General features: G+C 43.7%; 1 protein-coding gene across 1 annotated transcript in view; it reads left to right on the top strand.

Moving 5' to 3' along the window:
• Positions 1-26,940, top strand: part of LOC140487127 (immunoglobulin superfamily member 21-like) — a 374,679-nt gene extending 347,739 nt beyond the window's left edge. Inside the window, exons 7-10 of the mRNA XM_072586665.1 lie at positions 9,911-9,996; positions 23,305-23,497; positions 25,014-25,052; positions 26,687-26,940. Coding sequence (XP_072442766.1) covers positions 9,911-9,996; positions 23,305-23,497; positions 25,014-25,052; positions 26,687-26,760 — 392 coding nt within the window. The 3' untranslated portion in view covers positions 26,761-26,940. The remainder of the gene's footprint in view (positions 1-9,910; positions 9,997-23,304; positions 23,498-25,013; positions 25,053-26,686) is intronic.
• The last annotated feature ends 447 nt before the right edge of the window (positions 26,941-27,387 follow it).

Below are 27,387 nucleotides of genomic sequence, written 5' to 3'. Positions count from 1 at the left end.
GGGTGGGAAGCTGTAGCTGCCACAAATGGTGAGGCCTGGGGATTGTTCACAAAGCAGGGGCTCCGAGACAGTGAATATTCAAGAAGGAATTCTAGGATGGAGCAGATGAGGCGAAAACATCACTCAGCATCTTTATCTATGAGCTATATTTTGTTGTTTTGAAGATCAAAAACTACAACATTAAGACAAATCTTTGAAGCTTCCACTAATTTTCCAAAGGCATCGTGGATTCCCATGAACCAGCATCTTGGATCCATGCATTCCAGATATTGTTAAAAGCTGCTCAGAATGAAACATCTTTTTCCCTGACTGCAGGGGGCTCTGATTTTGGTTCCTACAAATGAAGTTAGGCCTCCTTAGATAAGTTAATTGAGGTTGTCACTACCCCTGCTGTCTGTGTAAGCTGAACCACATCAGTTTATAATCACAGGTTCCAGCACTGTTTGCTGTACACACCACCAGAAAAGGCCGTGATACCGGACCCCACGCAGTCACTGTCAAATGAGCTCAAAATACATTTAGTTCCCTTTCTGCTTTTGTATAAGCTGCAGTGGTTCAGACAAACATCAATTAAATACAACAACGTACATTTAATGGACTTACAAAGCTGGCTTGAATTCTGTTCAAGTTTTGAATGATCTTTTTTTTAGGACTTCACAAAGTCCTCTCTGAGGGAATCAGTCAAAGGATACATTTGACTGACACATACCACTCTTCAGTGGATTAACAACTAATCACATTCTAACATAGCAATCACCTTCCACCAAAACAAAATGCCACAGATCAACAATGGCCTCGTCACTGCTACATGCCAAATATGTTCCAATAAAAGACCGATCAATGCGGACCTGACGCTAGTCACATTCTAACAACATGCTACACACATGTAAACATTAATTACCAATCCAGATTCAAGAACAGAATGGATTCCAATTTTTGCAACGTCACTTCAGAAGGGGTTTAGCACACTTGCCTTGTTAAGGCATTTGAGTATAGGAGTTGGGATGTTATGTTGAGGTTGTATAGGACACTGGTGAGGCCTCTTCTGGAGTACTGTGTCCAGTTCTGGTCTCTCTATTACATGGCCTTCTTAAAATTTTTTTTAGATTAGATTCCCTACAGTGTGGAAACAGGCCCTTCGGCTTAACAAGTCCAACCCTCCGAAGAGCAACCCACCTAGACCCATTCCCCTACATTTACCCCTGACTAATGCACCTAACACTATGGGCAATTTAGCATGGCCAATTCACCCAACCTGCACATCTTTGGACTGTGGGAGGAAACCCACGGGGACAATGTGCAAACTCCACACAGACAGGCGGGAATTGAACCTGGGTCCCTGGCGCTGTGAGGCAGCAGTGCTAACCACCGTGCCACCTTACAGAGGTTTTTAACATCATCAGTAGGGAAGTGTTTTCGAGCATACTTTTCTGCTTTGGCTGCACCATGAATATTGAGGTCACCTGAAAAGGAGCACATTAGTTGGACCGAATAGCTTTCCTTTACATACTTGGTTGTCCTGCACAGTTGCATGATCTCTGGATGTGTTTTATCTGACGTTGCAAAATAAGGAGATAATTCACAGAAAATGTTGCAGAAATTCAGCAGGTCTGGCAGCATTTGTGGAGTGAGAAACAGAGTTAATGTTTTGAGAACAATCCTCTGCTCCTGTTTACACAAATTAGTAATGCCATTAGAAAACGGTACACAGCAAAAGGAGCAACAATGGTATAGGAAGCATCACATTTCACACCTACTGTTAGAAAAACAAGAAAATAAGGAGGTTTAGCAAGCAGAAAAGCATTTCTGTTTAACATTTGAGGATTATGTACAATTTAGCTGAATACCCTTCACCCTTAACCTCACATTTTATTGCTCATGAAGTAAGATGCTTGTCTTCGGGTGTTTCTATGCCAACTGTGTACAAGGTACACCCAAGAGTTGGACTAGACTGAAATGGAAAATAAAATGTTTTTTTGTCTTTCGAATAAAGTTTGTCGACAAAAGAAAGGGCTGAAGCAGTATGGAGGGGAGAGGAGGGGTTTGCAATTACTTTGAAACCAAGTCATGTTTTGTGCTTTCAAATGTTTCAGTCAGCTGGGTTGCATGACAATTGTGGTCTCTGTAGCTCATAAATAATACATCGGCCTTGGCAGATAAGGAAAATATAACAAGATCCCATTAATTCGCCCGCTTCTGGCATGAACCAGTCGGGCAAAATTCAAATAAGGAGTAGAGTAAAAGCGTTCCATTAACTCTTCAACCCATCCACTTTGTTTGTATGATAGAGCAAAGAGTTCTACGTTGGTAGCTCTGCCTGAGAATGCCATCTCTGACCCTCATGAATTATACATAACTCTATCTCCTCTCTCTCTCTCTCTCTCTTTCTCTCTTTCTCTCTGAGGTTCTCATCTTACATTAAGGTGCCTGCTTAAAAGGCATTTTGCAAAGAAAACATCAGGAAAGTGGCAATGCTCTTTGGGGTCTGGCCAATTTAAAATACATGATAGGGACCAGGTTTCATCCTGAACTAACGTAACCTCTGTTTGCAGCAACTGACGATCATTTACATAAATAAATTATTGTGACGACCCCCCTGCTCACCTCACCGCGGGAACTCTGAATCAGTGAGCACTGAATAAGGAAACAGCTTTGTGATTGTGACAGAGGTTCTTAATACTGGGGAAACGGCCCAGAAGGTAATGTCGGCAAAGCATTTGGTCTCAGTGGCCACATGAGCAGCACAGACAGGCAATAGGAAAGATAGAAACATAGAAGATAGCAGCAGGAGGAGGCCATTCGGCCCTTTGAGACTGCTCCGCCATTCATCACCATCATAGCTGATTGTCCAACTCAACAGCCTAATCCTGCTTTCTCCCCATAACCTTTGATCCCATTCGCCCCCAGTGCTATATCTAGCCACCTCTTGAATACATTCAGTGATTTGGCATCAGCTACTTCCTGTGGGAATGAATTCTACAGGCTCACCATTCTTTGGGTGAAGAAATGTCTCCTCATGTCCATCTTAAATGGTCCACACTGAATCCTCAGACTGTGACACCTGGTTCTGGATGCACCCACCATTGGGAACATCCTCCCTGCACCTATCCTTTCTACTAGAAAGGATAGGTGCAGGGAGGATGTTCCCAATGGTGGGTGCATCCAGAATTTTATAAGTCTCTATCAGATTCCCCTCCTCACTCGTCTGAACTCCAGAAAGAGCAATTCTAACCTCGTCAATCTCTCCTCATACATCAGTCCCGCCATCCCCAGAATCAACCTGATCATCGCGATCATCATTGGTGGTCCCTCACAGATGAGGATGGCTTTCTTCTACTCTCAGGGTGAGTCCGTAAGTGGCTGATGGGGCTTCCGCAGACTCTGCCAAGCTTGAGGTACAAGGTGATTAAGGGAAGGGGTGGGTGGCACAGGTGTTCCTTTTGCTGTTTCTGCCTGGCTTCCGCTTTTATCTGACGGCATGTCTCATGGAGCCTGTGCCTTCCCAGATACTCCTCCTCCTGGGCTTGGGCCAGTGATTCCGAGCTGTCTGTGGGAACGCTGCACTCCCCCAGTGGGGCCTTGAAGGTGTCCCTGAAGCACTTCCTCTGTCCCACCTGCGGCTCACCTTCCATTTCGGAGCTGGGGAGTAGAGCACCTGCTCAGGGAGTCTTGTGTTGGTCATGAAAATGACGCGCCCAGCCCATCGCGGCCGATCAAGGAGGGGTTCAGTGCCTCAGTGCTGGGGATGTTGGCCTGGTCGAGGACACTGGTGTTCCTGCTTCTGTCTTCCCAGCAGATTCTCAGGATCACACATATGCAACGTTGGTGGGACTGCTCCAACGCCTTGAGGTGTCTGCAGTAGACAGTCCACCACAGCTCTATATACCGTGAGCTTGGTGTCAGATCTGATCCTATTGTCCTCGAAGCCCCTTTTCCTCAGGCACCGAATCCTGAGGTAACTCACTGGAGGAAGTCCTGGATCTCATCATCAATAGCTGCTTTGGCCAATAGGACACTCGCGAGGTATTGGGAGCGGTCAATGCTCTCTATGGCCTCCCCATAGACCTTGATGATTGGGGGGTTTGCTCCACAAGCCAGGTTGAAGAACCTTTGTCTTGCAGATTTTTAGAGTGAGACCCATGCTCTCTGATGCCTCCAAAAAGATGCAGAAAATGGGCTGAAGGTCATCCTTTGCATTTTGACATACATACTGCAGCTTGACAGCACTGGTCAGGCTGACTTTGAAGGCTGCAGAGTGAGAATCATTTCCGGCTGGTTCTGTAGGTTAGCTCCTCTCCAGCAGGGAGCTAGTCAGCGGTGAGGTGAAGCACTGCAGCAAGGTAGATCGAAAACAGTATTGGGGCAATGACACAGCCCTGCTTGACACTGGTCTGAATGGGAAATGGGTCGGTTGGGGAGCTATTTATCATTACTACGACTTCGATGTCATCAAGGAGCGAAGGGTGGTGACAAACTTCCTGGAGTAGCCAAAGCGGAGAAGGTGGTCCATCATGCTTACTGGTTGATGATGTCAAAGGCCTTTGTAAGGTCAAAGGTGGTCATGTAGAGGGGGAGGTTCTGTTCTCTGCATTTCTCCTGCAGCAGTCACATGGTGAAAACCATGTATGTTGTGCCCCTCAATGGCCAAAAGCCTCACTGTGATTTCAGGAGGGGTTCTTCAGCCATAGGGAGGAGACCGTTGAGGAGGACCATGGCGGTGACTTTTCCAACAATCGACAGCAGGTAGTTACCACAGTCGCTCTTGTTCCCTTTTTTGAAAGAGTTCACGACTGTGACATCTTGAAGCTTTCCAGGGATGCTCTCCTGCTTCCAAATAAGGCAGACAGGGACATGTAGCTGCACTGGGAGCTCTGTGCCTCCACACTTCAATGCCTCAGCGGGGATACCATCTGCCCCAGTGGCCTTGTTGTTTTTGAACTAGCGAATGGCCTTCTCTGTTTCACGCAGGGCTGGGCTGTTGCTGAGGCTGTGGAGTATAACGTGCTGTGGGATGTGATCCGGAATGCTTAGATCGACAACTGAGCCCTAGTTGAGGCGGTCTCTGAAGTGCTCCCCCAATGTCGTTTTATGACTTCTTTGTCTTTGATGAGAGTCACTCTGCCATTGGCCAGCAGTGGGCTGGGGCCTTGGTCTCTAAATGGCCTTCACTGCCCAGAAGAAACCCTGCACATCATGGTTTTCAGCTATTCGTTGGGCCTTCAGTACTTTCTCCACCCACCACCTGTTCTTTATGTCACCAATTTGTTGTTGGACCTCAGCCTTCTGTCACCTGTAGGTCTGCCTTTTCTCTTCCGAGTACAGTTAATGTTTTCCCCTCAGAAATGTCATGTGCTTCTGGTTTATCAGTTCTTGGATCTCCTGACTATTCTGGTCAAACCAGACTTGGTGTTTCCTGGTTAAGTGACCGACCGAGTTGTTGCAGGCATTGATGATGGTGGCCTTGAGGATGGACCGTAGGCTTTTGGGATCCTGTGACTCGGTGTTGCTGAGGGTCGCTAGATTCATGGAGAGGAGCTGGTTGTATGAGGCTCTCTTTTCCGGGTCTTTGAGTGCCTCAGTGTTGAACTTCTTGCAGCACTGCTTCTGTCTCTCTGCAGTAGCGGGGCTGTATTTATGTCAATCTTGGCTCGGATCAGGCGATGGTGTGTCCAGCAGTCAGCGGCTTCTGTCCCAAGGTGCAGGTGATTCTCACATCTTTCCGTCCCCTGCTCTGATGATGACATAGTCAAGGATATGCCAGTGTTGGGGGCGTGGGTGCTTTGTATTGGTGTCTTGTATTTGTCCCTTTGGTGGAACAGTGCGGTAGTGATGAGGAGGTTGTGTCTGCAGCATTTGGTCAGGAGAAGAGTGCCATTGGAGTTTTGTTACCCTCCCTCCCCCTTTCCCAATTACATCGTCCCAGAGGTCTGCACTTTTGCCAAGTCTGGCATTGAAGTCGCTGAAGGCGATTAGTTTGTCTGCTTCAGGGAGCTGAGCGAGAGATTGGTCAAGGCTAGGGTAGAATTTCCCCAGCTGCTGCATCAAGTGTTGGTGCATACACACTGAATACCGTGACATACTGAGCACAAACAAGGGTAGGGTCGAATGTCATGAGGTGTTCCCTTATTCCACCGGGAGAGTCTCGGAGTTGGTCAACCAGTTCTTGTTTGACAGTTGAAGCTGACCTCATGGATATGGTGGTGTTTGTCGGCCTTGCTTTTCCAGAGAAAGGTATAGCCTCCTCCATTCTGTCTGGGCTGTCCTTCCCCTGCCCACTGGGTTTCACAGACCCCAGCGTGTGTTCCCATGGCAGCTAGTTAGAGAGAACATGCCGGGCGGGTGAATAGAGAGAGTAGTATTTGTTGAGGTGGGATGTGAGCTAAGATTGCAAAGCTAACAGATATTACTGACAATACACTTTTACCATCAACGTCAATGGCATTCTCCCCCAGTGACAAGCAGCAAGGTCTTCCCTAGGTAAGTTTCTGAGCCTCGGTAGCCTCTGTGTGAAGCGCTTGTTTACGCTGAGGGAATGCTCAACATGAGAACACATCTTTGTATGGTGAATAGGTTGTATATTGTTCAGTCATGGAGTGTGGTTTCTGCACATTGAGATTCAGACACAAATTCACCAGAGGGATGGTGGAAATGTTCTTTGTTTGCTGGTGGACTTGGGAGAGCTGTGGAAGAGCTGGAAGATGAATCTGAATCCAGTTCTTATCGAGAACAGAAGCACACTCTTGCATAAGTTGACAATCTTACTGGGAAAAAGTGGTGGGGCATGCAGTACAGGAGGGTGACGCAGATATACTTGGTGATTCTAATAAGGGCACAATGAATGCTTTTATAGCATCTTACTATATCTTACTTTGTTTTGAAGAAGTTTGACTGGACCTGAAACGTTAACTCTGACTTCTCTCCAGAGATGCTGCCAAACCTGCTGAATTTTTCCGGCAATTTCTGTTTTTGTTTCTGATTCCCAGCATCCTCAGTTGCTTGTTTAATTTATTCTGGAAATAGCAATGAGCTCTCAAGAGACATATGTTGATCAGAAATAAAGGAAACCATGCTTTTTATTTTTGAAATTGTGGCACTTGAATACCACTGTTCCAATTCCTGAACTTTGCTGACCTCAGCTAACTGGTTTCCCACAAGTGATTAGTGCACTCACATGGAAGCTCTAGGTATCGAAACCCTGAGTTACAAGGATGTCATTAAGCTAATCTGTAAGACCACAGTGACCACAGCCATATAGTCTCCATTGTCCATTGGACATTTAGCCATATAGTCCATGGCTATAGAAAGATGGGGAGTTGGGAAATCAAGTTATTGGAGACCTGGACAGAGCAAGCAATCTGCAAAGAACAAACAGTTGTCACAGCTCACAAAATGACAGCAGCCTCATGGCCCCTCACTGTTCCATAGTAATACAATCATCAACACAAATATTCTCTTCTTGCAATAATTCTGCGCATATTCCAAATAAAAACACACACACACAAAAAAAAGGCAAATCTTCTGGTGTTTGCAGAGTTGTGTCTTTGATCGAAGGGATGAGCACCATCTGCTCCTGGCACAGCCTGCCGTGAGTCACTTCAACGTCTTGGCAAAGCCTCCTTTAAACTTTACCAAACTGCCCAGAATGCAGGTCCTGGACGGGGTTTCTGGCTCAGGCTGTCAACAAGGTTCCCGAAGGGCTTCGAAAATAGCTTCTTCTTATGAGGAAGCGTCTGTGACACCTGTCAAAAGGTCACCTTCTGCTCATGGTGTTGTAGAGCCCCACTGAGATCAGGCTTCACTGATGTTGTGCCGGGCAAACGCAGCCTCAGAATGAACTTGCAACCAGAGTTGGCTGCACAACAAACTGCTCATTCCCTCAACTGTTTGCTGTTCTCTTGGGTGCCTGTTATTCACACCACACAAATTGGAGCAAAGCATTTAATTTGACATCCAAATGCTACACATGGTCATTGGAAGTTGTCACATCGGTCTCAAGTTGTATCTATTTGGTTCCATTAGGAATGGAACAGATGGGAACCGTGCAGCTACAGGTGGAATTAACTCCTGGGACTGTTTACTACTGAGTTGTGACAAGTTAAGCAAACCTTCCTTTTGGTTGGTTTTAGGTAATTTGAGTTTTTACATTTTAAACTAACCTTTACTTCACAGGCTCTCTATTAATGTTAACATTTTTTATTTAAATCAGTCTTTATCATACTTTTACATCTGGCCAAACTTCATCTTCCAGCTTTAGAAGATTAATGACTGTTCATCACACTCTGTTTTTACATTAAGCGGGATTTGGTCTCCTTCAGTTACGAGACTTCCATTTTCCACAAATAAGTGCTCTCAACGCTGCACCACCATATTTTCATGACTAAAACCGCCTTCCCCTGTCCTGACAGAGAATACATTTTTATTGGGTTTACATTGATGCAGAATCTAGGAGCTGACCTCGTTAAGATTGCACCTAGCAATGGAACAAAGAAAACTACGTCTTCATGCACTGATGCATGCAATAAGAACATTCTATCTTTTCCTTCAATCTTCCTTTCTGTTGATGGCGGGATACCAGAGGTGCTAGGATGAAATTTGAGTGGCGAAGGAAGTCAATGTTAATTGAGACTGTGGGACTGACACAATAATTCTACTCCAAAATAACACGCACATCACTTTTAATTGGTTGGTATTCCAATTGCTTTCTCCCTGGTCTTAATGATTTCTATGCAGCTGAAAGTTTAAAATCATTATGTTCAGGGTAGTCCCAATCTGCTCAGTCAGCAATGCAAGCATCTTGCAATTATTTGTGCAGGTTAAAAAAAAAAATCTGCAAATAAGACCAGGCTGTCAGTGGTATCTCCAACAAGCCTTAAGAATGGTTGCAATTTGATGGGACTTCTGTGCAAGCTGAATTTGCAGTCTAATGTGAAGGAGACAAGGTGGGAGGAATTTACATACTTCCCAAGTTTCTTCCAGTGGGTTTGACGGTAATTGGACACAAACTCTTCATTCCTCTGCCACTAGTGTTTCCCTTTTAAGTGTGTGAAGGTTTTCAAGCCCTGGTTACTCCAATTCAGTGTCTGAGTTATCAGCCTCAAATTATTCGAATTTGCTTAAAAAATAATAGGCATCTGAACAATTCGTCTTATTAATGTGCAAATCAGTTAGTGATTGAATGAACAGATATCCATGAATTGCCACAAGTTGCTGGATGATTTTGTGCTGCACTGTTAGCTTCCAGGAAAAGACACCTTAACCTCCCTGTTGTTGTACTGGATTTGCTGAGTTTGTACATTAATTGTCTATTAAATTCGCCATGGGAAGTTAGATCCCACAATTGACAGGATAAGCTCCCTTTTGAAGATGTAATTGTTATTAATGCTTGTCAATCAATCATTTTTTGCCCAGAAAGGGAACAATTGAGGTCTAATTGTATTCAAGTATTGAATTGCCGTGGAGGATTTTTAAGAGGTTCAAATTTTAAATATAGCTTTTTTTTTCTTGCTGTCTCTTTTTTCTTCTTTTAATTTCCTCTTTTCTTGATTCTTCATTTTTCTTTCTGCATTTGATTTCATTCTAGTTTGTTTTTTTTTGCCCTCAGTCTTTCATTCTTAAGTCTATTGGTTAAGGAGGTGAACTTTTGGTCTCGGAAGCCCTTGCTATTCCATGTCACTGGGTGTTTTCACTCGCAGCAACTCTGTGGGCTGGTTTTGAATTTAAAACTGAATGTGCACAAACACAAGATGACAGATTTGCTCCTGGGGCCAGTGTTTACTGCTCAGAACACCAGGCTTAGTGGTCAGTGCACCCAGAATCAGTCCCTCCCACCCTCCAGGAGTGGGTCATCCTACCAGAATGAGGAACACTGCAGCTAAGGCTAAAGAATTAACTTTGGTTTTTGTCTGTACAGCCGCACCCAGAGGTCCACGGATTGATGTGATCCCATCACGTGTTCAAGTCGGTGACACTGTTAAAATCGTCATACTGGGATTCCAGGTAACATGTATTCTCTTTTTGCTGACAAACTCTGAAGTAAATGCTAAAAGGTGAATTGTTCTTGAGCATCAGTGCAATCTCACAGTAACAGCAATACTCCCAGTCATATCTGCCCACCAACTGTGAAGCTCCTTGGAAAATGTTGCCACGTTAAGGGTGCTTTTTCAAAATGAGTAGTTGTTGGTGTAACATAGTAGCAGACCAACTAAACAACTATTTGTAACCATACATTTATCTATGTCTAACACCAGCCATTACAAAAACAGTGAATAAGATTGAAAATCCTCATGAAAGTAAAGTTTTCAATGAAGCATTGGCACACCTATCATTACAAGGGTAAAAAAGAACAGGTTAAAGAGCACATTTGGCCAAATGAAATAGCTGACAGAGTGGCAAGTAGTGTGCTTTCAGACCAAACTCAATATTCTCATTGCATTTGAAAATACTAAGTGTGGGAAAGATATCAAAGTAATGCTAAGTTGGAGTCTCTCTCACATTTTCATGAAAATGGCCTTAAAAAGGCCCTCCTGTTGCTTCAGTGAACTGTACCTCTCTGCATGGCCTCGAAAAGTATCATTGGACCTAACTATTCTACAAAGGTAAAGGCTGGCGAAGAGGAGATAAACGCGGATGGCCAGTGCTGCAGATGGAGGCGAAGGAGCCAAAAGTTTAATGTGTCTCTTCAAGAGTTGTCAAGACGTAAAGAATAGAATAGAAAAGGAATTAATTCCGTGATATTGTACTTATGGCAGGAAAGTAGGAATTCAAACTAAACACCAGTCAATCAGTATTAAATTAAACACCAGGGATCCGTCACTGTTTCCAGCATGATACAGTGATTCAACAGAATGCTGGTAAATCCTCCTTAAGATCCGATCTGTCATTATTTGGAGGAGCCAGTTTTGGACTGGGGTGGACAAAGTTAAAATTCACACGCCACCAGGTTATAGTCCAACAGGTTTATTCGGAAACACTATTTTCGAAGCACTGTTCCATCATTAGGTGGTTGTGGAGCAGGACAATAAGACACAGAACTTATCGTAAAAGGTTACAGTGTCATGCAGCTGAAATATATAAACTTAATCTAAGTTTATTGAGTATATTTCAGCCACATGGCACTGTAACCTTTCGCTATGCATTCAGTCTCTCACAGTCAGACCATGCAACAGTTTCTTCCCCCAAGTCATCAGGCCCCTCAACACAGTATGATTGGACTCTTTCCCATCTGAAATTCTTTACACGACTTCAAATTGCTGCTGGAAAAATGTCTATTATTCATCATTCTTCTGTTACACAGGAACTTGTGTGTTTTGCAGTTCTTATGCACTTTATGCTGTGTATAAGTGTGTAGTTTGTGCTGTCCATGTAGCACCCTCGATCCTGGAGGAACGCTGTCTTGTTTTTACTGTCTCAGTTGTATCTGGTAGAAATGACAAATAAAAAGCTTCTCTCTGTCTCTGTCTGTCTGTCTGTCTCTCTCGCTGTGTGTTATGGTCCTGCTCCACAACCACCTGATGAAGGAGCAATGCTTGGAAATCTAGTGCTTCCAAATAAACCCGTTGGACTGTAACCTGGTGTTGTGTGATTTTTAACTTTGATCTGTCATTGGACACCTTCCAGTTTGTCCCAATACTGCTGCTGGAAGCTTTTAGCTCCTGAACTTCACAAATTCTGTCCGACATGTGTGTCCCCCTCCTTCCATTTGCCTTGCGCAGGAAGCAGGACTTGTACTGTTCCCTACCGCCTTGCAGGAACCCACATCTGAGAAATGTATACCTCCTGAGGTTGCCCGAGCCAGCCTGAATACACTTTGCGGATATTGACAGATAACTGAAGAAGCAGAGGGTTGGAGTGCAGGAAGAAGGGTGGGAGGGAAAACAAGAAAGTCCTTATTACAGCATCAGCCCCTTTCTCAGAGAACAGGGGGCACATGAGGTGGGTTTGAGAAGGAGCATAAGAAAGGAACACATCCTCATTTTGAATGTTCTCTGTGATGTTGGAGATGGTCCTTTGTATCATTTCCGTGATACAAGGACCATCTCCACAGATGTGCCTGACCCTGACAATTCTGCTCTCCTCTGTTTTGATCTGCCTTTTCCTGCAGGATATATGGAATGTTGCCAGTGTTTTCAGTGCAGTATGTTTGGGTGATGTGCTTGCAGTAGCTGAAAATGTATGTAGAAGCAATACAAGGTGAATACCAGGCTAGCAGCATTGGTACACACATGAATCCCAACTCTGATGGGCTGTGGTGCATTGAACGGTGTGTGATGGTGGTGGTGATGGGCAGATCTTTTCACTGACCTTGAACCCCTGCACTAAGTCAGTACATTGCTTATGGCTCTGCTTCCAGGTCCTCAGGGCCACACTCCGGGAGATTCTTCTCCTTCATGACCTGTTCACATTCGCTTCCCCGTAATTACCTTAAAGGCCTCCTACAGAAACATCAGGCCAGATCTTCCAGTTTCTGGATGGTCAGAGACCAGACAGATGACTGAAGACACACATCAGAACTCTGTGGAAGTCCTCATGCATGAAAGTATTTGAGAATTGCACAGAAGGTGGATGGGTAATCCCATTGGTCACCAAGTCCTTCCGTGAATGGCTCCAGATTTAGAATGTTACAGATTTAGAAGAGATCTGGGGACTTACCTGGATAATTAACTGAGAAATATTAGCCAGGTTAATCGTAGAATCCCTACAGTGTGGAAACAAGCCATTTGATTCAACAAGTCCACACCGATCCTCCAAAGAGTAACCCACCCAGACCCATTCCCCTACCCTATTACTCTACATTTACCCTGACTAATGCACCCCTCCCACACATCCCTGAACACTATGGGTATTTACCTAACTTGCACATCCTTGGACTGTGGGAGGAAACCAGAGCACCCGGAGGAAACCCACATAGACGTGGGGAGAATGTGCAAACTCCACACAGACAGTCTTCTGAGGCTGGAATCGAACCCGGGTCCTTGGCACTGTGAGACAGCAGTGCTAACCACTGAGCCACCGTGCAGCCCACGTGGTGTTAAGTGAATTGCCCATAGTGTTCAGGGATGTGTAGGTGAAGTGCATTAGGTTAAAATCCAGTGAATCACCCAGGTAACTCCACAACTGACTGTATCCCTGCCCCTTCAATCTCCCACCAACCACCCTAACCCTTCAATTCCCTGAATTCCTCCACTGATGACACAGCTTTCTCTCAACAACCCAGCGAGCTGCCAAACCAGGAACTCACCAACCATCTGCTGATCAGATCCAAATACTCTCCAATCACCTCACCCATATGCCTACCTACCCACCTCACCCATCCACTCACCGAGCAACCTCACTCACTCACTCAGCTCATTACCTCATTCACCTGCTCTTCCATTCACTCATCCATTTTTATGGCAGTTAGTGCCATAAAAAGACGGCATTAAAAAGTTCCCCTGAGTTTATTCCACTCCATCAAAGCTCCTGAGGGTACACTGCACTCCACATTTCTTTGACAGCTGAAAGATGGCAATCAGAAGAAATGTGTTGGGTTGGGCGAACATTGCACACCGAGACATTACATTCGGTATTGCTACTGCCCGTAAGATTCAAGACAGCATTTCTTTCCTCCTCTGCACTTCCAATATGAATGCCTCCCATGCTACATCAGAAGAAACTCTCTCTCACCTGCTGCTTCATTTAGTGTGTCTCTTCTTGTTGACAATCCTTGTACAAAGAGCCCACGCCATTTTCTGTGGAATGAATATTTTTAGTTCATTCAGGTGATGTGGGCGTCACTGGCGCAGCAGCATTTATTGTCCATCCCTACTTGCCCAGATGGCAGTTAAGAGTCAACCACTTTGCTGTGGGTCTCAACTTGGATATAAAGCAAACTTGACAAGGCGACCCACATTTCCTACCCTACAGGACATTAGTAAGCGAGATGGGTTTTTATTTTGAAACGATTGACAATGGCTGCCATTAGACCATCATTTTATTCCAGATTTTTGTTGAATTCACAGTTCACCATCTGCCATGGTGGGATTCAAATCCATGTCGCCAGAACATTAATCTGCAATTCTGGACTTCTATCCAGTGACATTAGCACTACAGCAACACCTCCCTGCAACTCATTGAGACATCAATGTACCAATGTCATAAAGAGCCTTCTGAACCAGGTACTACCAATTAACTTGGAGCTGGTTGAGGAAGCAGTGTTAACCAGATCTCTGAGGCAATCTGCCAGCTCTTCTTCAAATAGTGCGATTGCTTACAATCGCCCAAACAGGCTGAGTGACACAGCCTTGATTTAACATCTCATCGACAATGCAGCACTCCCTCTGATGAGGGATTCTCAGTGTGGATTATCTCCTCAGTCCCTGGAGTCATAGAGTCACACAGCACGGAAACAGACCCTTTGGCCCAACCCATCCATGCCAACCAGTTTGCCTAAACTGAACTAGTCCTATTTGCCGGCATTTGGCCCATATCCCTCTCAGCTTTTCTTATCCATGTACCCATCCAGGTGCCTTTTAAATGTTGTAATTATGTCTGCATCTACCACTTCTTCTGGCAGCTCATTCCATGTACGCACCACCCTCTGTGTAAAATGTTGCCCCTCAGGTCCCTTTTAAACCTTTAATCCTCTCAACTTATGCCTCTGGTTTTGAACCTTTACTGTTCACCTTATCCATACCCCTCATGATTTTAGAGACCGCTACAAAGTCACCCCTCACCTCCTATGCTCAAGTGAAAGGAAGTCCCAGCCTACCCAGCGTCTCCTTATAACACAAATCCTCCAGTCCCAGTAACTTACTTGTTAATAATTTTCTGCACCCTTTCCAATTTAATAATATCCTTCCTATAGCAGGACAAAAAGAATTATGCACAGTACTCCAAAAGTGACCTCAGCAATGTCTTGGAGTGCTGTTTGAACCCCAATCTCAGACTCAGTGCTGACAGTGCTACTACTGAAGCAATTGTTTTCACCTCCTTTATGCAGGGCCAACAGGAATAACTAATGGTGTTTTTCTGAGAGATGACTGTAAGTAACCCTCCAATCGCGAGCTAACAAAGTATTTTAATTAATTAAGTAATCAATTATTAAATTAGTGACTCAAGTACCTGGGTACAGGTGACAGTAATAAATCAAGTCAAAAATCAGTCAGATATTATACTGCTTCAGAGTATTGTAAAGCCATAGATTGGAATATTTTGGGTCCAAGTCTGCAGTAAGTCAACTAATTTCATTCAGGTTCTGTAGTTGGCTCCAGTTCTGTATTACAGAGGAGCGAATAAACTCATCCCCACATAAAAGTGGACTTATGATGAAGACAGGATTGGTCAGACTGTGATATCTTCTACATGATTGACTAGCCAATCTGCACTTATGTAGATAAATACTTCAATCCTCCATGACGTTCCTCATCTGTACTGGCTCTGGGCATGGTACTGTAGATCACACAAGATTTGGCCATTTAATAAAAGCTCGCAAGCTCAGAAAGGTTCTCTGAGGAGCAACTGTGCTAGGGTGGGGTAGTCACTGATGATGGTTTCAGAGCTTTGCTATTGAATGAGACAGCCCTTTCGGGAAATGAAGTAGCAATAAAAGGATTTAATTGTAAAGCACATGAGAACTGGGCTTTACGATAGGAAGAACAAAAGTAGCCTGGTGGAGCTTTTCATATCATGCCAGGTTCTGACAAGATAGAAATATTCTCATTGTATTCAATTCAGTTAACATCCTGACACCCAGCAGTATAATTATCACAGTTCTGCAGATGATTACTCCTTCAAGTTGCAGACAGTAGGAAAACATTTCCATTCTACAAAGTCATAAAATATTTGAATAGGAAAGAAGGTGGGGGAGAGAGCATTAAATATAAATTCAACTCGCACACCGCGCCAAACTCTTAGCATTTGAAAACTCGGTTTGATTGTGTTATTCATATCGTGTGGAAATTATTTTTAAGTAAATTTCAAGTTAAATTAGAAAGGCAGCTGCAGAGAAAACTGCACTCTCCTGAAGTCATTAGCTCTCCCCATCTTTATTTTGAGTGTTTAATAACAGTGAACAAAGTTAAATAATTTACGCTAGGTGAAAGGGAACACTCATGTCAGATTAGTTTATACAACATAGACACGGAATCCTGCTCAAGTGAAATGATCTAATTTTATCGCAAGTATTAAATGACAGATCTTCAATTCACAAAGATGTGTGCCACATTTTACAATTCCATTTATTTTACAATACTGCTGCAAGTAACATTTGGAAGTGGGGAATATGTACCTCAGAGGGCCATGTATCTCCAGAAGGTTAAGGTAATTTTGTTCTTCAGTGAGTAGATTTGGTTCCTAATCCTCTCTGAAAGGCAAGTAATGCAATGTTCTGACTTATTGTCTGCATGGACTATTTTAAATGAATGGCCAGTCTTGAATATGGTTGGTTAACAATCTCTGAATCCCCCTGTACCCACACACCCTAACCTACTCATACACACAAGATGATTCAAGGCTCAAGACAGGGTTACCTGCATAAATAGTGTTTCAGGTTTAGGTTGCTCTTTAGTGGCAACATTTAGGATGGATAAATCTGTAGACATAACATAGGGAACACTACAGTCATTCAGTCTGCAGCAAGACTCCATAAAGAACCGCAATGGGGTAGTGATCAGACAATCTCTTTAAGTGATACTTGTTCATAATTAGTGGCTAGGACACTCTGGAGAACATGCCCACACCTCTTCAAATAGTGTCAAGGTGAAGCTTTTTTTGTACATTCATTAAGGCTTCTCACTGCCTAAACGTGCTGGATGAACCCTCCATAAATTTCCAAATGCAGCTTCATTGCTGTAGTTTTAATAAAACTTCCTGCTAAAGTCACGGTTTAACTTGTTTAACGCCCATCCTTATCACAGTCTTATGTCTTCGGACTATTTTCTTCTGCTCGACTGTACCTCCTTTATCTTTTCAGTTGCCCCCTTGTAACACAAAATTTACCTCACAAAGTACCCACTGCTGCTGCCTCAATTAAATCTCTGGGCCTTACATAAAGCAAACTGTAGCTGTTCTTTATGGGGAGTGCTTAGTGCTGTGATAACAATGTGAAAGGTTAAAGGATTTTCCCCTTTGCTCAACATAAATTTTCTACTTCACTCATGGCATACTGAGATGAACCATGAATCGACTGGCCCTACAGACCCTTCCTCTCTAAGGACTCTGTAACTGCCTAGTAACTAGGTAACTAATTAAGCTCTTACTTCCTCACACTGCTTCTCCTGTATTCCTGACAAGGTCTATAGTAAAGATTTTGGCCTCCAGTGCTGTTTCTAATTGACTGTTCCTTCCACAAGTTCTGCTGATTGTCCAATTCCTTGCTGCTGCTGATTGACTGAGTATTCTTAAAGTATTTAAAGTAATAAACTCACTTGTCTTCTGGAGAAGAATTTCTCCTTTGTCCAATGGATTGTTTCCCCCTTGTTAGCTTGTTGTATTTTAACAATGGTGCTCACCACTAATCACCAAGTACCGTCTGTGTTACTGAAGAAGTGGTTGTTTGGGATGGAGCAGAGCTTACTGGAGAATCTCAAAAGGTCCAATGGCATCTGTGGAAAGAGAAGCAGAATAATGTTTTGTGTCCTGTGACTCTTCTTCGAAATTGTATGGTTTCAAACAATTCTCCTTTATATGCTTTTAAGAAGAACTAGGAGCAGGAGTAGGCAATTCAGCCCCTCGAGCCTGTTCTACCACACAATGTGATCATGGCTGATTTCATCTCGGCCTCCATTCCACTTACCAGCCTGCTCCCCACAACCCTTCAACCCATTTGAAATAACTCCACGGTGGCCGGTATCCTATCACCAAGTCACCCTGTATTTACATATGCATAGTACTGATCCAGCTCCTTCAGGCCAGCTCTCAGAGTGAACAGAACCTCTGACATGCCTGTTTATATCTGTCAGCCAGGGCTCCCTGATTGGAACAGATTAACAGCCCAAATCAGGGAACTCATATTCTTTGAGGTCCCCCTAGCTGACCTCATTACAATCACTGCACCATTACTAGTAAAAATTCCATCTATTTCCTCTTCAAATAAACCTTAGCAAGAGTCCCAATGATCATTTCTAATTATTTCTGATCAACTGCTTAAACATGCTGTGACAAACCTGTCAACTTGAACCTAGACTCCTGGTCCAGAGGTGAGGGATACTCCTATTGCGCCTCAAGAGGCTATAAAATCTCACATGGCTCATCAGATTCAAGCCTTTGGGGTTTCAAATTTGGTATGTTTTGGAAATGGATTAGCTGCAATGGCCAGCAATCAAGCCCAGGTTAACTGCTTGGAAGAACAGCTATGTTCACCAAGATACCACTGCCTCTGACTGCCAGGAAACACTTGCATCACTGCAAGTGGTTTGTACCGGCATCCTTTTGGTTAATAGCATTATTATGCCATTGATTCTCCTATTTAAGTACCTGTTCAAATGTGTTATAACACAACTCTGGAGTTGGGGGTCTTGATCCTGGATCTTCTAGTCCAGAGTAGGGGCACTACCATTGCACCACAAATGCCCGTTAATCCTCCATTTTAGATATTTTCTAATCAAGTTGTTTAGAGTTTTTAATGGCCTTTGGAGCTGGTAGGATTGAACCCACAACTGCTGGATCAGAGGTATGGACACTACCATTGTACTGCAAGAGGCCAATGTTACAATTAGTTAGATAATAGAACCAGGCCACTGGAGGGTGCCAGTTTGGGCAACATTGCCTGTAGGCATGTCAAGAATGATGAGAGGGAAATGTTTACCTTTATCACCATCGCATTGGAGGTTACCTGGAGTTTTGTCACAAGCTGTTTTACAGCATTGGCAAGGACAGAAACCTGACTGAAACAATTTGAACATGGATTTCTGGGAATGGTTAGTGCACAATTGGAAGCAACAACATGGATAGTCTTTCCAGAGAGGGAATGCAGCAGAGCTTCGCCAGTCCGATATCTGGGATGGCAAGACTGTGTGCTAACAGGAGAGACTGAGGAATCTAAATCTATATTATTGAGAAAAAGAGATTATTTCATTGGAGACAGTTCAGAGGATGATTCCAAGTTTGGAGGCATTGTTGAATGAGCAAAGGCTAAACATTTGTAATTCTCCTCACTGAAGTTTAGGAGAATGAGAGGAGATCGCAATGAAACCTGCAAAATGCTTACACTGGTGCACAGGATAGATCTGGAAAGGATGACGCTCCCTGGAGTGAAGATCTTGAACCAGGGACAAAGTCTGAGAATAAGGAACAAGCCATTTAGGATCGAGATGAAGAGTAATTTCATCACTCAATGTAGTGTATCATTGGAATTCTCCATCACAGAGGGTAGTGGAACCTCATTAAATACACATCAATATATAAAAATAGAGATTGGTAGATTTCCAATTGTGAATAACATTGAGAGACGTAGGACATGCTTAGAAAAATTATATTTGGTACGACCAAACATGATTTAGGGTAGGGGAGCAGGTTCCAGGGGCTGAATAGCCTGCCCCGCTTCCATGTTCCTTCCTGTGTTCAAAGACTTTGGAATGAGGTTGTAGTTGGGATGGTGGTGAGCAAGGATGTAAGGATCAAGGGTTTTTTTTGGAACATCAAGCTGGCGATGGTAGATCTAAGGGAGAAGCTAAATTGAAATAATTATTTACAATATCAGCCAACGTGAGAGCTGGGGGAAATTGGGTCATCGGCAGTCCAACAGGGAGATGACTGAGAGAGTAGGAAGTGTCACATGGGTAAGATGAACACAGTGAGGCATAAGGGAACATAGGGGACATGCTAGAAGAAGAAGTAAGTTCAGATCTAGGGTGGGAAGGAGTCTTTAGCGGAAGTGTGGGCCAGTGGATTAAGGGTTGGGAGGAGAAAGGAAGGAAGTAACAAGAGTAGCTGATTGAATGGTCTTCATTATGAGTTGCATGAGATCCTCCTACTTGTTGCAAGTCATGGTGCAGAAAACAGGGGAGAGGATTACAAGAAGACAGAATAAAGGAGCCAGAGGTTATCTTGCATTCCAGGGTTCATTGAGTGTTCTAACAGCTGAGAATGGGATCGGATAGACATTCATGGATAGATCTAACCATGAATAGCTAAATCAGTTGTTCATGTCTATGTCCTTTATCTTAAGGGAGGGATGAAGAGGGCGCAACCCAGGTGTTTGAGGATACGCCAGAGTCAGAGAGAATAATGGCTTTAATGACAATATCAAAGGACGGTTTGAGGACATCAGTAGCTGCAGACACATCATGAATGGGACGAGACATTTGGAATATGAAAGTCGCACTTAAAGTGAATTTGGAAGGGGGCTGACTTAGAATACAAAAGGTTTGGGGGAGGGAAGGGGGTGTGGCTGGAGAGTGAAAAATAAGAAGCAATAACCTTATCTGTGAGTGACACAATGGGAATGGAGATGCAAAAATGGCAAGGCCAAGGGGTTGATTCTGAATATGGGGTGATGAGTTTATACGGAGGGAGGGACTAAGGGAGAGCAGGAGGGCAGAACACTCAGAGGAGATGGAGGTTGACAGGATGAGAAGTCTTTTGGTGCAGAGTCGCTAGGCTACAGTTGACCCAAGGATGATCAGGTGTCACAGCCTCGTGCTGCAATGCGATGGAGCAGTGACAAAATGGCTACTCTTTTCTTTGAGCTGCCATTTTGAATGAAAGAGTGAGTGGGGTAAGCAGTTACTGGTATATATTTTCTCATCACCGTCGCTGGCATTAGATGTGCACCAGTCTGAAAAGCCAGGCTGTCCTTTCCATCCAAACAAGCAGGGCTAATTTCCAACTGCTGTCTGGCATGGACCTTCTCCAGGAAGCAGCAAGGACCTGCAGTCAGAAAAAACAATCAGCATTCTCACCGTGGCCAGCTGGCAGCCTAGAACCCAGCCTCCAGAGTAAAACTGATGGATTCCTGTGCATCGAAAGTCAACACAAATAGAATAACTTCTGCACAAAGCCAATCTGCCCAAGGGAACCTTGAAAGCGCGCAACAGAAATATGGCTATAGAGTAGAAAAATTTGGAATACCACTTCAAGACAGCGAAACAAAGAGACACACATTTGAAATAGTGAAAGATCAAGGTTGAAACAATATTTTAGATAACGCTCGTTTTACAAAGAGCGGTGAACACTTGCACATTTATCTTCTGGGAACACTAACAATTGGCATCACTCTCTCTTTAACTTCCTGTTGCTTTTTGTGATGAAGGAATGGATGTAATCCTAGCCGTAGTATTGTCAGGTTGCACGTCCAGATCAAACTTTAACTTGCTGCTGTGCAAACATTAAAGCAGAGTATAAAAACTATAGTTATCAAAGGCCATTTAAATTTCTTTTGAGCTAACAAAAATGTTGGAGTGGGGTGGCATGGTGGCTCAATGGTTAGCACTGCTGCCTCATAGCGCCAGGAACCTGAGTTCGATTCCAACCTCGGGCGACTGTCTATGTGGAGTTTGCGCATTCTCCCAGTGTCTGTGTGGGTTTCCTCCAGGTGCTCTGCTTTCCTCCCTCTGTCCAAAGATGTGCAGGTCAGGTGAGTTGGCCAAGCTAAATTGCCCAGAATGTTTAGGTATGTGTGGGTCGGGAGAAATGTAGAGGATTGGGATTCTTTTCGGAGGGTCAGTGTGGACCTTTTGGGCCAAAGGGCCTGTTTCCACACTGGAGGGATTTGATGAACAGAGAAAAACAGGCATTAAAGTCTGAAAAAACATTGTCTAAGGAATCAAACTTTAAGTTGTCACCTTTAACCAGATCAAATTTTCATTTTAATATAAGAACACCTGCCTCATCCACCCCATCATAGCTTCATGATGTTTTGTTACCTTTGTTCATTCATGGGATGTGGACATCATGGCTGAACCAGTATTACTTTGCCATCACATGTTCACCTTGAGAAGGTGATGGTGAGCTGCCTTCTCGAAGCAGTCTGTGCAGTGCAGAGGCACCCATAATGCTTTTGGTGTGGGAATACCAGGATCCCAGGACCATGCGGCAAGGGAAATGACGTAGCATTGCGGGCAAAGCGGAGTGCCAGCCTGACCTGAGGTTGGGTAACAATAACTAGTCAGAATTGCAGGGTGAAGGTACAGGATGAAGACTGCCCACCAATAAAGTGATGAGAGAGAGGACAAAATTGCCATTGTGTACCAGTGAGGAGGATTGTGGGCACAATCGGTGGGAGGAGCATGTCAATATAACTTTAGGAACAGGAGGTTAAAGTGAAGATTCCAGCTGAAATTTGGTGGAAGAGGATTGAAAGTATTAGGTGGCAGTGAATTAGAGGGAGCTGGTTAACTGACATCAACTTGGTACTTTCTTGTTTTGTGCATCTAAACTACACACGGGCAGAGTATTTAATAACATCACGAAAAACCGAATTAATGAACTGGATTAAAAAAAGGGAATGAGACAATTGCTCACCAAAATGCCCAGTTATTTCAGATTTCCAAAGACCCTTTCATTGGCTGCAATTCCATTCCAACACAAACAATAACCCATGCTCAATCACCAGGAATGATGACCTCTGAGACCTCACTGAGGAAGAATACTCACAGTTGTAGGAGCGGTGAATGAGGTTAGTTGTTATAGCTTTTATAACAGTACCTGTAGATCCCTGAAGAAGAACATTTTAAAGTAGAGCTTTCAGTTTGGCTTGTTTGGAACCAGTTGGAGTAATTCCAGGGATAGTGAAGGACCCAAGCAAATCCCCTACCCCAATGACATGGTGAAAAGAGAATCCAAACACAAGACACAGACAGAACTTGTCCTTGCCTGACCCAGACAAGGATGGTCTCCCACCAATCCTACAAACACTAGCCAGGACAGTGATAAAGGACAATCTCAGGGAATGAGTACTCCTGGCAAGGCTTTCATTTAGGTCCATCTTCAGTTCATCCATGATCGTTGCCTCTTCAACGATGCAGTCTAGGCTCTGGAGTTGGTCCCAAGACGCTGTTAAATAGGGAGCTCAAGAATTCTTAATAAAAAAAAATGAAGATAACACTTACTCAACCCAATAGCATTTTCTCAATGCTGGATACTTGATTGCAAATCGGAGATCTCCACCACAAAGCGAGACATTTTGGAGGCAGAAGCTCTGTCCACAGAACCAGTGTAATGGAACTTGGCTTTGAGCAATGGCTACCACCATGTTTCCATTCCTCCACCTCACTTACTACATCCCTCCATCCACACTCCCAATGTCTTGGAAAACGTGGGTTTTTATAATGTTGTATTTGAGGAATTTAAGGGCAACTTGACACTTGCCATGCTTTATGCCTTTAACAGAATGAAGTTTTCCCGGACCCTCTTTTCACTTGGACCAGAGTGGGGGGACGTCTATTAGATGGAAATATTGAGTTTGATGGTAAAGAGCTGGTGTTGGAGAGGGTCCCGGCAGAGCTCAATGGCTCCATGTACCGTTGCACCACCCAGAACCCGCTGGGATCAACTGACACTCATGCCAGACTCATCATTTTCGGTAAGTTTCAAGCTATTAACACCTACAGTTAGATGTAGCAGACATATGTTCATTCCTGCTCTCCTAGAAACTGTGGTCTCAGTCCAGCCAGGATGCCATTAGCATTGATAATTATTCAGTGCCTGATCCAAGTGGCTTGCTGCATGGACATAAATTGGCAGACTATTCAGTTGGCATTGCAAGGACACTTTGCAGCAGAGATCACTGGCTAGCAATTAAGAGCAAGAAACCTAATTATCTTATAATTACCTCATTCATAGGAGCCACTTATAGCACCCAATTATTGATTCATCAGAGATAACACCATAAGACATGGGAGAAGATGCAGACACTTGAGTCTAGAGAAAGTGAGGACTACAGATGCTGGAGATCAGAGTCAAGAGTGTGGTGCTGGAAAAGCACAGCAGATCAGGCAGCATCCGAGGAGCAGGAGAATCGACATATCGGCATAAGCCCTTCATCAGGAATGAGGCTTGTGGGTCAGGGGGCTCAGAGTTAAATGGCAAACCCTTGTTCTGAGTTTATGCTGTCTGGTCCTAGAACCTCCCATAAGAGGAAATAACCTCTCAGTGTCTAACCTATCAAGCTTTCTGAGAACCATGTGTGTTTTAATAAGGTTGTCTTCCATTTTTCTAAACTCCAATGAGTATAGGCCCAAGCTCTCCTCAGAAGACTCGGGAGTGTGGGATAAGGTGGGGAGGAGAGAAATGAGGGAGCTGGTGAAATCCCAATTCCAAACTTCCAGCTCAGCACCGTCCTTATGACCTGTCCCATCTATCCATCTTCCTTCTCCTCTATCCGCTTCACCCTCCTCTCCGACCTATCACCTTTACCCCCACCTCCATCCACCTATTGCACTCTCAGCTACCTTCTCCCCAGCCCTACCCCCCTCCCATTTATCTCTCCACCCTGGAGGTTCCCACCCTCATTCCTGATTAAGGGTTTTTTGCCTGAAACGTTGACTCTCCTGCTCCTTGGATGCTGCCTGACCTGCTGTGCTTTTCCAGCACCACACTCTCGACTCTAATCTCCAGCATTTGCCGTCCTCATTATCTCCTTATAAGACTGTCCATCTATACCCAGCATCAGCCTTGTGAAGCTTCTCTGGACTGCCTCCAGTGCTATATATCTTTCCTTAGATGATAGAAACAAAACTGTTTCCAGTATAACAGCTGTGATCAGACTAGTGGTTTCCATGGTTTCAGCAAGACTTCCCTATTTTTATATTCTGTGACCTTTGAACTAAAGGACAAGTGTCCATTTGCTTTCCCTATTATCTGCTGAATGTGGATGACAATTTTTTGATTTTTATGCACTTCTGTTCAATCAAAGATCAGATCTGTGTCCTTCAGTTCTGCACAGCCCTTCTGTGAACCATCACAGAGCACTGGCATCTACTGTTCACATAATCCTGCCTTAGGCCATTCATGTTCCTGGCCTTTATAGACTGAAATAACTTCTCCTGTTCAGTAATATGCCTATCTTCTTCACATTACTTTATATTTTCATCTTGCAGAGAATCCAAACATTCCTAAAGGCACTGATGATAAAAATGGTGAGTCTGTACTTTCTAATCCTATCCATCTCTGTGTCAGTGTCTTCAGTGGCTGCGCTAAGGTCAAATGATTGGTGCAGTGGATGGGGAATAGACCAGACTCCTGATTCAACCCCAGAATCAGTGCATTCAGCCTGAACTGTCTGTGGCCAAGGTACAGAGACAAAGACAGGAGGGAGTCTAAGCTGGAGATTAGGGAATGAAGACTTGCTTGGTCCAAAGTCCAAACCTGGGGACCATTAAGAGGTAACTGGCATTCCAGGGAGCAACACAAAGTCTGTCCTCCAATAGTGTATTTAGAAACTTGAGGATTATTAAGAGGGGGAGAGAGAGAGAGGTGATTCATGAATCCCAACTGGTTTGTTGCTGCATGTTACCATTGGAGATGCAATGACATTCCTATTTATATAAACAGTTCCCACTGCTTATGGCAGGAGCATTGGTACAAACACAATTTGCCTGCTGTCTACACTAGCCAATTTAGATTTGCGTTGCATCTCAGCATTCTATAATTCTGGTGCTCTTGAGTATTTCTGTGGCACAGTAATTATTGTGTATTACACTGCCTGATCCTCACACTGTCGGGACGTGACAAAGCACTACAATCTTCTCAATTAGACTTTCAGACTGATGCCTTTGGCTGAAATCTCACAGTCTTGCCCAGCTTGTCTCTAACTGAATGCTCCACAACACTGAGAATTACAATATATGCTTAGCCATGTACAAACAGCCAACAAAAACCAGCTTGCTAAACAAGAAACTTTGTAATTGGCAGTAACAGAAATGGAAAATAGTTTGCGCTATTTGACCAATTTAACTATCAGCAGTTTGAATGGTGGGGACTGTAGCACAATAACCTTAGAGCGATAGCAGAGTGAAAGTTAATGCTTTACTCAGTGAAGGAGCATCTGTTATTTCTTGGCTGAGAAATAACCTTGGTTGAGCAAGTTGACCCCCTTGGCTCCAGTCAGGTGACCCCTCCACCTGTAATGGTACAGTGGGACCACGAAACCCATAGTTCACACATGCAAATCCGAGTTATTGTTCCAAATTGGCTCAGATATGATGTACCTAAAATATTTGTGTACAAACTGGACTGGTCGAGAATTTACCATGAAAAGTTGCTTTCATAGATTGACTCCTTTAATAGACCTGAGTGATAGTAGTTAGCATTTATTTAATCTGACGCTGTGCCTATTTATACCACCTGGCTGGGGGAGAAGTTGAGAAGTCCAAGTAGATTTCTGCTTTATAACTGCCTTAAAAGGACAGTCAATATTATGCATATATCCCCGAAAAATACCAGGTTTTCTCAAGCAACTCCTTAAACACCGATCAAGAGAACATTATCAAAATATGGACTCTCTCCCCCTTTAAATAATTCAAGAAGGGTACCTCAGCACATGCCTGATCCTCTCCCTTGTTATTGTGGAATGCCAATGGTGGCCACTGGAGTTTCATGGAGAAAGCTGAACTAGACAAGACTTTGTTATGTTAGCAAGCAGTGAATCAAAGCAAGGTCAGACAATGTTCTTTCTTAAAGCTGCCTGTGGTTGTCAATTTATTTTATCCATGCTGCCTAGGCACCAAATAATGCAATAAACCAAGAAAAGGAATTCTGCTTCTGATTTCAGGTGCATCAGCATGCAACAAAAGTGTCAAACTCGCCTTAGCGATGATCCTAGCAGTTATATTGGACTTGACGTGAAAGACCATCAAGGAGTTGAGGGGGATAATATCCGTCCAGCTGCTGCACATCATAAAAGATTTTTATTTTAATGTTTTTCTTTATCAAATTCTGGATGTTCCACTTTCTGTAGGGTTTTCTCATATAAAAGGTGTCTCATTGCTTCATGTGTTCCTGAATTAAAGCTCCATCTGTTTAAAAGATGCTCTGGTCGTCGGTTTGTCTTCTGCCAAAAGTGATGTACACCAATAAGCTTGCATTTACACCTTGCCTTTAACATAAGACATTGGGAAATAGGAAAGGAAGGGTGAGGAAAGTCTGTCCAGACAAAGATGAAACATCATCCACCGTTTATCCATCCACAATCTCCAAATTAACAGGAGAAGATAAAACAGTGGGAGTGGTCAGTTAAGGGAAAGCTCAAGAAGCTCCTGTTCCAAAACACAAAGATCACAACCTTTAATGACTTGTAACCACAACTAATCAGCAATTTATATTTATTGCCAGCAATGTAACATTCTCTCAAGATCATGCATTTTGTTTGGAAGGTTTGTAGGATAATTTTCCAAATGTCAATAGAAACAGACACCAACCATAAGGGATGGACTAAGATAGCCAATGGAACAGCCAAATAGATGAGTTTGGAAA

This window comes from Chiloscyllium punctatum, chromosome 16 (assembly GCF_047496795.1).
Source record: "Chiloscyllium punctatum isolate Juve2018m chromosome 16, sChiPun1.3, whole genome shotgun sequence".
NCBI lineage: Eukaryota > Metazoa > Chordata > Chondrichthyes > Orectolobiformes > Hemiscylliidae > Chiloscyllium > Chiloscyllium punctatum.
Note: the sequence above shows the minus strand (reverse complement) of the source record. Positions and strands in the feature narration are given on the sequence as shown.